Consider the following 13630-nt stretch of genomic DNA (forward strand, 5'->3'; position numbering starts at 1 on the left):
GTATACTGTATAACAGGAAATTATAAACTGGGCTCAATCTGCCCTGCTCTAATGTACTTGTATGAGTAACAAAAATGTGCTGCAAGCTAGTGGCGAGTGCTTGAAGTGGCCTAGCAGTCAGCCAGGCTTCTGAAATTACTGTGTTGAGATAGGGCACCTTCGTTCACTGCAAGGTGCAAAGTGTGCGCCATGCCACACCAAACTGCACCGTAGCTTTTGCCATATTGCGTGCATTCTCCCTCACCACAACGTGGGCTTTCGCTCTGGGGTGTTTTTTGTTGTATTTTTGTTTTTTCTAGGTAGGGTCTTTACGCCACTACTGTGTGGTACTACTTTTTTTCTGTGTTTGCTTTTCATCCATCTTCCACTTGTATTCATCGTGTATCTCCTTATGATTCTTGAAGAGGTGGGAGATCTAATTGCTCGTATTAAAGGAAGACGTCTTGGTTCCTCCTTGCATAACCAACTTTTTGCAGTCATTGCAAATAGCCAGTTTTTTATCTGTCGGACACAAACAATCTCAAACCATACACATGGTAGTCAGCTTGTTTGCCTGCCTACATCACCGGCAACAACACATTCTTGTTGTTGTTATGCTCCGCTCGCGACGGTTTGATGAGGTCATCAGGCGTGTCCAGTAAACATCTCCGGTGTTGTGTGTGGGAAAGGGGAGGGTCTGCTGGCTGGGATATGTACCGCTCTGTACGGCAGCGTTTTAAAAAGTCATTAATTTTACTTTTTGAAACCGATACCGATAATTTCCGATATTACATTTTAAAGCATTTATCCGCCGATAATATCGTACTGCCGATGTTATCGGACATCTCTGATGCATACATTTGTCATGTTTTCCAAACGGTTACAAACAAGTGGGACCCAAAAAATTTACTGCGGGACCCTATTTTTATGATTTGATTCAGTCCCATCAATGAGAGTTATTTTTATTCTTGAATTAATTTTCCAAAAAAGCCTGATGTATGTCAAAATGCCAAATATCGATGTGGTTCTCAACCTTTTTTCAGTGATGTACCCCCTGTGAACATTTTTTAAATTCAAGTACCCCCTAATCATAGCAAAGCATTTTTGGTTGAAAAAAAGAGATAAAGAAGTAAAATACAGCACTATGTCATCAGTTTCTGATTTATTCAATTGTATAACAGTGCAAAATATTGCTCATTTGTAGTGGTCTTTCTTGAACTATTTGGAAAAAAAGATATAAAAATAACTAAAAACTTGTTGAAAAATAAACAAGTGATTCAATTATAAATAAAGATTTCTACACATAGAAGTAATCATCAACTTAAAGTGCCCTCTTTTGGGATTGTAATAGGATCCATCTAGATTCATGAACTTAATTCTAAACATTTCTTCACAAAAAAGAAATCTTTAACATCAATATTTATGGAACATGTCCACACAAAATCTAGCTGTCAACACTGAATATTGCATTGTTGCATTTCTTTTCACAGTTTATGAACATATATTCATATTTTGTTGAAGTAGTATTCAATAAATATATTAGTAAAGGATTTTTGAATTGTTGCTATATTTAGAATTTTTTTGAAAAATATACCTTCAAGTACACCCAGGGGTACGCGTACCCCCATTTGAGAACCACTGGTCTAACACACACACTGTTTGTGTGCCCAGATTTCCCAACTTGGGCATCCTGCACGTGACCAAGAAGAACGTGGCCAAGACTCTGGAGGGGCGCATGATTGAGGCCTTCAGGATGGGGTACAACTTTGGAGTCTCCATCCACACTGACATCGATTCTCTGCAGGGGGAGGGCCGTATCCCCCGTGAAATCAGCGGTCAGTTTGTGAGTGCGTGCGCATTAAGATGGCCGGGAAAGCTGCTCACACGCACATGTGGTACACAGAGCATCAGTGCAGCTTGATCAGCAGCGTGGCGTCGCTCCAGGCCAAGGAGATGGACCTCAGCGTGGTGCGCCTCATGTTCACCGCCTTCCTCCCAGACAGCGACGGCGCTTATACCCGGAGACTTGATCCAGTGGTGTCAGAAGCCATCTATGACAGCAGTGAGTCTAAACGCTGTGTGGAGCTTGACTTGCAAACATAGCTGAGTGCGTGCGTGCGGGTGTGTGCTTGCGTGCATGAGGGTGTGTGCGTGCATGAGGGTTGTGTGCGTGAATGAGGGTGTGTACGTGCATGAGGGTGTGTGTGTGCTTGAGGGTGTGTGTGTGGTCGACACTTTCATTTCCTCCTTCCTGCTGCTTGATTTCCTCTCTCTGGCACTATTAAATCACTTTCTTTTGTCTCCTTTTTTTTGTATTTATTTATTGATTTTGCTTATGTTTTTATTTTATTTATTGTCATCACTTTTTTATTTTTTGTATTTATTCATTTTTTCTTTTACTTATTTTTTATTTTGTTTATTTTTTGGTCATCATTTTCTTTTTTCTTTTTTTTTCCTTTTTTGAATATTTATTTATTACATTTTCGGTGGCACAGGGGCTGGTGCCTGAGTAGTCCTGAGGTCAATCCCGGGCTCGGGATCTTTGTGTGGAGTTTACATGTTCTCCACGTGACTGCCAGGGATCCCTCCGGGTAGTCAGGCCTCCTCCCACTTCCAAAGACATGCACCTGGGGATAGGTTGATTGGCAACACTAAATGGTCCCTAGTGTGTGAATGTGAGTGTGAATGTTGTTTGTCTATCTGTGTTGGCCATGTGATGAGGTGGCGACTTGTCCAGGGTGTACCCAGCCTTGTGCCCGAATGCAGCTGAGATAGGCTCCAGCACCCCCCGCGACCCCTAAAGGGACAAGCGGTAGAAAATGGATGGATAATTTTGTTTTCAAGTTTATTGCTTATTGAGGATCCCCATTAGCCGACTCACAAACGCCAGGCTAGTCTTCTTGGGGTCCTTTTCAAAAGTTCAAATTAAATTAATAATATAATAATAGACAAATCCAGTTACAAAACATGCACACATCCAATTACAAATAAAAGAAAGGAAAAAGGAAAAGAATAAGAACATTTTCAAAATAATAAAAAAATAACAGTACACAGACCCAGTTGCAAAACATACCTGCTTAGAGTGTCCGCCCTGAGAGTGGTAGGTCATGAATTCAAACCCCGGCCGAGTCATACCAAAGACTATAAAATACAGTTGTGATCAAAATTATTCAACCCCCACACAATTTTGGTGTTTTAGCAAGTTGGACATTTATTCCGTATTTTGTTTATAGTCATATCAAATAAAGATGTGTCAAATAGACAAATGCAACTTAAATTGTAACACTGTATTTTACAAAATACCAAAAAAGGACATTTTTCTTAATATCTCATTGACAAAATGATTCAACCCACTAGTTACATGCATCTTTAGTACTTAGTAGAACACCCTTTGGCAGTAATGACATCCTTCAAACGTGATACAAAACCGGACACAAGCTTCTTGCAACCATCTACAGCAGGGGTGCCCATTACGTCGATCGCGAGCTACCAGTCGACCGCGGGGGGTGTGTCAGTCGATCTCGAGCCAGGCTTTTAAAAAAAATTGGCCCTAAAAATTAGTGATCATCAATCTTCACCAAGACGTCACTTAAATGACATTCACGGTACCGGAGGGTCTTGTGAGATGACGCTGGCTGCTGCAAGATCATTATTATTAAAATATGACCGAGAGGAAGGCGAGAAACACTTTTTATTTCAACAGACTCTCACGCCGTACCTTCCGTCAAAACTCTAAAGGCCGACTGCACATTTCCTATCTTCACAATAAAAGCCCTGCTTCATGCTGCCTGCGCTAACTAAATACAGAGTCTCGGAAAACTGGCGTGCACAAGCGATCCCTCAGAAAGCTGGCGTGCACATCACTTGTGCACGCCAGCTTTCCGAGACTCTTATTTTGTTAGCGCAGTCAGCATGAAGCAGGGCTTTTATTGTGAAGATAGGAAATGTGCAGTCGGCCTTTAGAGTTTTGACGGAAGGGACGGCGCGAAAGTTTGTTGAAATAAAAAGTGTTTCTCGCCTTCCTCTCTGTCATTTTTTCATAATAATGAACTGGCAGGAGCCAGCGTCATCTCACAAGACCCTCTGGTGCCGTGAATGTCAATCAAGCAAGCTACGGAATTTGCCGCCAATGTTTTTCTTGTAAAGTGTATGGAAGCTGGATGAATTAGATGCCAAAAAACAACCACTTTCATGTGGTATTGTACAGAAAGGACAACTTTTTTTCTCCTCCATTTGAAAATGTGGGCGTTATCATCATTACTGTCTGATTCCAATCAATGCAAGTCATCAGAATCAGGTAATACACCAACTTATATTCTTGTCTTCGTGAAAGAAAGACATCTATATGTGTTACACATGCTTGTATTATCATTAAACACATTTAACTTGTTTACAAAAATGTCTCTTTCATAAATAAATAAATATAAATGATATATATAAATGAGGTAGATCCCCTCGAGTTGGTCAATTGAAAAGTAGCTCGCCTGCAGAAAAAGTGTGGGCACCCCTGATCTACAGGTATTTTAGCCCATTCCTCTTGGGCAAAGGCCTCCAGTTCATTCATATTCTTGGGCTTGCGTGCTGCAACTGCCTTCTTCTAGTCCCACCACAGGTTTTCTATAGGACTCAGGTCTGGCGACTGTGAAGGCCACTCCAGAGTCTTCCAGCCCTTCTTCTGGAACCACTCTGATGTTGATTTGGAGGTATGTTTGGGATCCTTGTCCTGTTGGAAGGTCCAACGTCTCCCAAGCCTCAGCTTCGTCACTGACTTCATGACATTTGCAGCTGATATATCCTGGTAGGAAATAGAATTCATAATGCCTTGAATGCGCTGGAGATTCCCAGTACCTAAGGCAGAGAAACAACCCAAGACCATGATTGACCCCCACCATGCTTAACAGTAGGTTAGGTGTTCTTCTCTTTGTAAGCTTCATTTTTTTCTCCTTCAGACATAACGTTGATTCATAGGCCCAAGGAGTTCCAGTTTTGTCTCATCACTCCATAGAACAGTTTCCTAAAACCTTTGGGGTTTGTCCAGATGATATTTGGCATACTGGAGTCAGAAGTGGGGTGCGCCTGGGAGTTCTGGCATGGAGACCTTCATCTCGTAGTGCGCGCCTTATTGTCTGGGACAAAACCTGCGTTCCCCCCTCTACAATCTCCTGTTGTAGTTCCTCAGCTGTTACCCGGGGGTTTTTCACCACTGTACGCACACAGCATCCTCTTTCTACCACGCCCAGGTAGTGTTTCCACTGTGCCTTTAGCTTTAAACTTGCGAATTATGCTCCCAACTGTGTCTCTTGGAATGTGTAATGTCTTTACTATTTTCTTATAGCCATATCCTTTCTTATGAAGAGAAATTACCTCCTCTCTTGACTTCTTTGACCACTCCCTGGACTTCACCATGTTGTAAATACACCATTGACCATCTACAAGAAGCTGAGCATCACAGTCTTTTTCAATCAGTTTAATTGTTGCTCGTTATGGTCCTAATCACATTTACAGGTCTTTTCAACACCTCATTGAAAAGACCCTATTCAAATTCTGTTCTTAAGAGTTATGATCTTCAAGGGGTTGAATAATTTTGTCAATGAGATATTTAAAAAAAAAGTCATTTTTTGGTATTTTGTATAATACAGTGTTACAATTTAAGTTGCAATTGTCTATTTGACACATATTTATTTGATATAACTACAAACAAAATACGGAATAAATGTCCAACTTGCTAAAACACCAAAATTGTGTGGGGGTTGAATAATTTTGATCACAACTGTAAGACCCATTGCCTCCCTGCTTGGCACTCTGCATCAAGGGTTGGAATTGGGGGTTAAATCACCAAAATTATCCATTGGCGCGGCCACCGTTGCTGCTCACTGCTCCCCTCCCCTCACCTCCCAGGGGGTGAGGGTAATGGGTCAAATGCAGAGGATAATCTCACCACACTATCATTGGTACTTTAACTTGAACTTTCACATATGCAAATCCAGTTATAATAAAAAAAAAGGCAAAAGGGAAGTCATTACTTTCTAAAGCTGTTACTACGGTTGTACGGTATACCAGTATTAGTATAGTAGTGCGATGCTAATTAATCATATTCGGTACTATACCGCCTCTAAAAAGTACCGTTTATGTTTTCATATTTATAAACTCAGTAAATATGTCTCTGGACACATGAGGACTTTGAATATGAGCAATGTATGATCCTGTAACTACTTGGTATCGGATCGATACCCAAATTTGTGGTATCATCCAAATCTAATCGAAAGCATGCAAACAGAAGAATAAGTGATTATTACAGTTTAACAGATGTGTAGATAGAACATGTTAAAAGAGAAAGTAAGCAGATATTGACAGTAAATGAACAAGTATATTAATAATTAAATATCTACCACTTGTCTTTCATAATGTTGACAAAAAAATAGAATGATAAATGACACAATATGTCAGCAGACTAATTAGGAGCCTTTGTTTGGTTACTTACTACTAAAAGACAAGTTGTCTAGTATGTTCACTATTTTATTTAAGGACAAACCTGCAATAAGAAACATGTTTAATCTACTTTAAGATTTTTTTTGTTAAAATAAAGCCAATAATGACATTTTTTGTGGTCCCCTTTATTTAGAAAAGTATCAAAATATATTTTGGTACTGGTACCAAAATATTGGTATCGGGACAACACTAGCTGTTACCATAGCAACATGCTATTGATATTTAATGTGAGATTTTGGACTGGCACGGTGGTTTGCCGGCAGGTGATGTTTTGACCTGTCTCCCTCCCCCTCCCTTGCCCCCAGAGGCTCCAAATGCTTCCAACTTGAAGATCGTTAGGATGGACCGGACCGCCGGCTGCGTGAGCGGAGGCGAGGAAGTCTACCTTCTGTGTGACAAAGTCCAGAAAGGTCAGGGGACCCCTCCCCTCCCCCTACTCCCCAAAAGCAGTCTCATAGTGTGTGTCATGTGACCTGAGCGCAAGACGTGTGTGTTGACAGATGACATCCAGGTGCGCTTCTACGAAGAAGACGACTCGGGCGTCACCTGGGAGGCCCTGGGAGACTTCTCCCCCACTGACGTGCACAGACAGGTCAGTACCCATGCCCCCCCACGCCGTACCACTTATTAGGGCGTTACTACGGCAACATGTTGTCCGTCCTCAGTTCGCCATCGTCTTCAAGACTCCGAAGTATCGAGACCAGAACCTGAAGAAGGCCACGTCTGTGTTTGTCCAGTTGAAGAGGAAATCGGACAACGAGACCAGCGAACCCAAACCTTTCACCTACCACCCTCAGATCATAGGTACGCTTGCCGTCACAAGCTTTAGAACAGGGCTATCCAAAGTGTGGCGCGGGGGCCATTTGTGGCCCGCAACACATTTTGTAATGGCCTGTGGCATATTTAAAAAATACTGTTGCTAAAAAAAATTCTCACTAAAAACATAAAAAGTCAAACCAAAGAGCAAATTTAACATGAAAAAGTTTAAATGTTGACGCTAATAGCACAGAGCTAACATTTAGGCAGTTTTTTCTTTAATCCTCTAAGGTATATACGGAACTTTTTCCCATTTTTTAGGTCAATTTATAGACTTAAAAAAGCTTTATTGATCCACTCGGGAAATTGTTCCACACAATAACTCAGTTACAATGGATGGAACGGATAATGCACACAAGGGCACATAAAGAGGGCAGCAGGGTGGTAGAGGGGTTTAGTACGTCTGCCTCACAATACGAAGGTCCTGGGCTCGGGATCTTTGTGTGTGGAGTTTACATGTTCTCCCCGTGACTACGTGGGTTAACTCCAGGTACTCTGGCTTCCTCCCACCTCCAAAGATATCCACCTGTGGATAGGTTGATTGGCAACACTAAATTGGCCCTAGTGTGTGAATGTTTGTGTGAATGTTGTCTGTCTATCTGTGTTGGCCCTGCGATGGCGACTTGTCCAGGGTGTACCCCGCCTTGCGCCCAAATGTAGCTGAGATAGGCTCCAGCGCCCCCCGCACCCCCGAAGGGAATAAGTGGTGGAAGATGGATGGATGGGCACAAAAACAGGGTGAAAACAAAAGGTATAATGTAGACTAAAAATGTACCATAGTAGTAATATTAAATATAATATACTGTATGTAATATTTACATATATATATATATATATATATATATATACATATGTATATATATATATTATATACCACAATGGAGACCCCGAACTGTTTAACAACTTAAGCTGTACATCAAACAAGAATGGGAAAGAATTCCACCAGAAAAGCTTCAAAAATTGGTCTCCTCAGTTTCCAAATTTACTTAGTGTTGTTAAAAGGAAAGGCCATGTAACACAGTGGTAAAATGTCCCTGTGACACATTTTTGTTTTGTTGCCATTAAATTCTAAGTTAATGATTATTTGCAAAAAAAAAAATAGTTTCTTAGTTTAAACATTTAATATCTTGTCTTTGCTGTCCATTCAATTGAATATAAGTTGAAAAGGATTTGCAAATCATTGTATTTTGTTTTTATTTACGATTTTACACAACGTGCCAACTTCATTGGTTTTGGGTTTTGTGAAATGGCAGCAGTCAGTAGAAAAAGTTTGGACACACCTAATCTAGAACCTCATGGAAACGAGGAGAACTCAGAGAGTATGTGTGTGTTTAGACAAAGAGGAAGTGCAGAGGAAACGTCAGAAGACGTTGCCAAACTTCCAGGACTTCAGCGGCCATGGAGGAGGAGCAGGAACAGGTGGAGGTCTATACCGAGGAGGAGGAGGAGGTCCATTGGCAGGGGGAGGTCCAGGTTCTGCTGGTGGAGGTAAAACCTGCCTAGTCACTGGAGATGTGGCCGTGATTAGGATAAACCAAGTCTTTGTCTGTTTTTTATTTTCTTGTGCTTACAGCTTACTTCCAGGGCTACTCCACTTACAACTACGGAAGAGGAGCTGGAGGTGGAGCCTGTCCCACCGGATACTCCACTGGTCTTGGAGGAGAGGGAGTCAAACAGGGTGAGACACGTGCTGAACCTTACATGGCCCTGTACAGTGCGATCCTTTCACTCGCGTATGCGCCTAAAAATATAATTTGCGAGTAGAAAAAACAAAAAGGCAGGGAAAGGAGGAGGCAAAAATGCCAGTAAAGAAAAAGAACAAATCTCAGCAGACTATTGCAGTCATACTTCCTGCTTTCACTACTACAATCAGACTAGTGATGGAACCACATAACACTTCTGTCTCCTCTACTGTGCCTGATGCAAAATCATTTCTTCTACCTTCTGTATTTTTTAAATTAGTTTTTTTTCCCCTCAAAACTCAACAGTGCGCCTTATAACGCCTTAGATACGGAATAATTCTGGTTTTGCTTACCGACCTCGAAGCAATTTTATTTGGTACATGGTGTAACGATAAGTGTGACCATTAAATGGCAGTCAAACATAAAAGATATATGTACACCGCAGTATGACGGCAGTAGGACTCAAATAAACAACACCAACATTTTTTATGTTCCACTGAAAATATAAAACATTACTACACACGGCGCTCAAAAATCCATCAAAATGTTTTAGTACGACTTTGGTAAGCTGTGAAGCTGCACCGCTTGGTGGATTGTACTTTGCTTCAACATAATATCTGGCGTTTTGTTTCGCAATATTATGTAAAAGCAACTTTTCTTATTTTCTTTTACCTGCTGATCTGTATTTGGGATCTGCATAGATCTTGAAAAATTGCATTCATCCGCCTTTGTAGTCCGTGCCGACGCCATAGTCGATAAGCTTCTTCTTTATCTCTATCTTCTTGTTATGGGGCATTCATCCTCCGCTTTTGCCATTTCTAATATAAAGTAATGTAAAGTCCTTAGTTATATCTGTCAGTAAACTCACCATGAAAGCGCTAAAACATACCGGTGTAATGAGTTTACATTATTCACCCAAGGAAGTCTGAATGTCATTCAAACGGCGTGGCGCAGTGGGAGAGTGGCCGTGCGCAACCCGAGGGGCCCTGGTTCAAATCCCACCTAGTACCAACCTCGTCACGTCCGTTGTGTCCTGAGCAAGACACTTCACCCTTGCTCCTGATGGGTACTGGTTGGCGCCTTGCATGGCAGCTCCCTCCATCAGTGTGTGAATGTGTGTGTGAATGGGTAAATGTGGAAGTAGTGTCAAAGCGCTTTGAGTACCTTGAAGGTAGAAAAGCGCTATACAAGTACAACCCATTTATTTATTTTAAACAGTTAGTCCCATCTTTTGACACTTCTTCCTCTCCCGTCCTTGCACGCTACATCGCTACAATTAGGATAACGGGTAGAAGACGCTGCCGAAGGTGAGCCCTGTAAATAAGACCGTCCACAAAACGGGGTATCCGGATGCGACTGTCAGAATGTGGCTTAAAGATGATCTGTAAAACATAATCCATGCAACATTTTGACCAAAGAACCACCATTACATGTTATGTAGACCACAAGGGAATGTTTTACATTTAGAAAAAAAATAATAATAAAATGACTCCTTTAATGCGCCCTATAATTCGGTGCGCCTTTTATATGAAAAAAGATCGAAAATAGACCCTTCTTCAGCATCAGTTCGGAAAATACGTTACTTGTAATACTTGTGATTCATCATGATTAATCCAAATTCAAAAGTGTGCTTGTTCCCATTTTAAAATGGCATCGTTTGACAGCATCACTGGTAACATCTCGATAATGACAAATACATTTAAAGGCCTACTGAAATGAGATTTTCTTATTTAAACAGGGATAGCAGGTCCTATAGATGCGCGGATAGGCAATTATTTCATCCGCAACCGCATCACAAAAGTCGTCATCCACCCGAACCAACATTTTATGAAAACCACAACCGCCCGCCACCCGCCCGTTGTTATATATCTAATATAGACTATGCAATGGCATTAGTGAGGTTAGAAAGTGTAACTCCCTCCAAATAGCACAGACACAATGGCTTTTTTGAACTGATTTATTTGAAGGCTTCCTTTCCCTTCAAATTCACCGTGAAAACTGTAATAAATAAAGCACATTACAAACGTAAAAATAATAACATGCACAGTATGTGGATCAAACATTTTACCAAGTAAAATACCAACAAATGAAAAACAAATACCTCGTTGGCCTGCATGCTTCTTTTAGGAGGAAATTGTGATCTTCTGGCTCTTATAGCCCAAACGCTTAAAGTCGTTGTGACACTTTTTAGTCTTTGTTACAATCAGTCGCTCTCATTCTCCCTTCTCATTGCATCAAAAATATGTGTACTCTTACCCGGAAGTAGCTTCCTTACATCCGTCGACAGACCAAACGAGACACTTCAAAATAAAAGTATGCCCACATACTGTTTCAAAGAGTGCTGCTCGTTTTTCGTATGTGGGTAACAAGATTTAACTATTTATAAATGCTTGATTTCTATAGGCTAGTAAGGTAAAGTGTTGTACCTGACAAGTTTCGGCTACCTTGCTTCTCCAGCCTTCATCAGAGGTGTCACGTGATGTTAGCGTGACGTTGTCTGTGACGTGTTATATGGATTGTTTTGATTGATACTTTTATTAGTAGATTGCACAGGTCAGTACACATTCCGTACAATTGACCACTAAATGGTAACACCCGAATAAGTTTTTTAACTTGTTTAAGTCGGGGTCCACGTTAATCAATTCATGGTAAAAAAGTGAGTTCCCTGACTGGGAATCGAACCCGGGCCGCGGCAGTGAGCGTGTTGAATCCTAACCACTAGACTGTACCATCAAGTACTGTCAGGTACAACACTTTACCTTTCTAGCCTATATAAATCAACCATTTATAAATACACGTCAGTAGGCTAAATGAACCTCTTCAACATAACATTTAACTGTGTATATATATTTCCGAATTGGTTCAACCGCCACCCGCCCGAATCTATTCAAAATCTTTTTTTTGGTCATGTCACCCGCCCGACCGTGGCTTATCCGCGGATTCCACGGTTGTGACCGCAAACCGCGCATCTCTAGCAGGTCCATTCTATGTGTCATACTTGATCATTTCGCGATATTGCCATATTTCTGCTGAAAGGATTTAGTAGAAAACATCGACGATAAAGTTTGCAACTTTTGGTCGCTAATAAAAAAGCCTTGCCTTTACCGGAAGATGTGCGTGTGACGTCACTGGTTGTAGAGCTCCTCACATTGTTTACAATGTGAGCCTCCAGCAGCAAGAGCAATTCGGACCGAGAAAGCGAAAATTTCCCCATTAATTTGAGCGAGGATGAAAGATTCGTGGATGAGGAAATTTAAAAGTGACGGACTAAAAAAAAAAAAAGTTAAGAAAAAAAAAAGGCAATTGCATTGTGAGCGATTCAGATGTTTTTAGACACATTTACTGGGATAATTCTGGGAAATCCCTTATATTTCTATTGTGTTGCTAGTGTTTTAGTGAGTTAAATAGTACCTGATAGTCGGAGGGGTGTGTCCACGGGTGTCTTGACGCCAGAGTCTGAGGGAATTAGTCACGGCAGCAGCAGCACGACAGAAGCTCCGCTGATCTCCGGTAAGAGGCGACTTATTTCCACAGTTTTCTCACCGAAAACTGCCGGTCGACATGTAGTCGTGATCCATGTTCGCTTGACTGCTCTGATCCATGGTAAAGCTTTACCCCCGGGAATTTTAAACAAGGAAACACTGTGGGTTTGTGTGGCTAAAGACTAAAGCTTCCCACCTCCATCTTTCTACTTTGACTTCTCCATTATTAATTGAACAAATTGCAAAAGATTCAGCTACACAGATGTCCAGAATACTGTGTAATTGCGCGATGAAAAGAGCCGACTTTTAGCCACAAGTGGTGCTGCGCTAAAATGTCCCCTCCAACTCGAGACGTCATCATTCCGCAACGTTTTCAACAAGAAACTCCGCGGGAAATTTAAAATTGCAATTTAGTAAAATTAAAAGGCCGTATAGGTATGTGTTACCGTGGTCGGTAGTAGTGGGTTTCAGTAGGCCTTTAATGTTCACAACTTGCCGAGGGCCATTAGAAAAACAAGCTGCGGGCCTAAATTGGCCCCCGGGACGCACTTCGGACCTCCCTGGGCTATTATTCATTACATCATTACATTCTGAAAGCCGTAAGTGGACAGGATTTTTCCTTCCTCCACAAAGCCTCCCAGGACGACTCGGCGGACAGCAGCGCTGACGACAGCGACTCAGACGACCACTCGGAGGGCGGCGTCGTTCTGGCACGTTCAGGACGCCAGGAGGAAGAGGAGGAGTCACAGTCAGATGGAGGTAGAGTTCTCCTCCTCGCTGTATTAACACTGTAGTTACTAATAATTCAGCTCATTGTGCGTGCAGACATGGTGAGCAGCCGACACGTGGACGCTCTCTTCCACTACGCCGTTACGGGCAACATGGCTTACCTGTTAGCTCTACAGCGCCCCCTGATGGCGGCGCAGGACGAGGACGGAGACACGTGAGTACGCGTTGTGGAGCATTCTGCAGTCCGCTCGCTTTGAGCGCTAACTCGGCCGTTGTGTGTCAGTGGACTCCACCTGGCGGTCCTCCACAGCCAGCAGGCGGTGCTGGCCAGTCTGACTCAGGTGCTTGGTGCTTCGCCGGGGGACGGCCTTCTGGACACGAGGAACCACCTCTACCAGGTAGAAGTGCCGCACGTCCCGACACGGAAGGAGGCGTGTCAGGAAGAGGCTTCTA

At 42.2% G+C, this 13630-nt stretch overlaps 1 protein-coding gene across 5 annotated transcripts in view; it reads left to right on the plus strand.

The window, feature by feature from the left end:
- nfkb1 (nuclear factor of kappa light polypeptide gene enhancer in B-cells 1) overlaps positions 1-13630 on the plus strand; it is a 68579-nt gene that overhangs the window by 46451 nt on the left and 8498 nt on the right. For all 5 annotated transcript variants that reach the window (XM_061891894.1, XM_061891892.1, XM_061891895.1 and 2 more), the window contains 10 exons: positions 1651-1814; positions 1883-2041; positions 6774-6878; positions 6969-7060; positions 7134-7272; positions 8620-8772; positions 8858-8962; positions 13082-13207; positions 13274-13391; positions 13461-13575. In XM_061891894.1, coding sequence (XP_061747878.1) covers positions 1651-1814; positions 1883-2041; positions 6774-6878; positions 6969-7060; positions 7134-7272; positions 8620-8772; positions 8858-8962; positions 13082-13207; positions 13274-13391; positions 13461-13575 — 1276 coding nt within the window. The remainder of the gene's footprint in view (positions 1-1650; positions 1815-1882; positions 2042-6773; positions 6879-6968; positions 7061-7133; positions 7273-8619; positions 8773-8857; positions 8963-13081; positions 13208-13273; positions 13392-13460; positions 13576-13630) is intronic.

Source organism: Nerophis ophidion, linkage group LG29 (assembly GCF_033978795.1).
Source record: "Nerophis ophidion isolate RoL-2023_Sa linkage group LG29, RoL_Noph_v1.0, whole genome shotgun sequence".
Classification (NCBI taxonomy): Eukaryota; Metazoa; Chordata; class Actinopteri; order Syngnathiformes; family Syngnathidae; genus Nerophis; species Nerophis ophidion.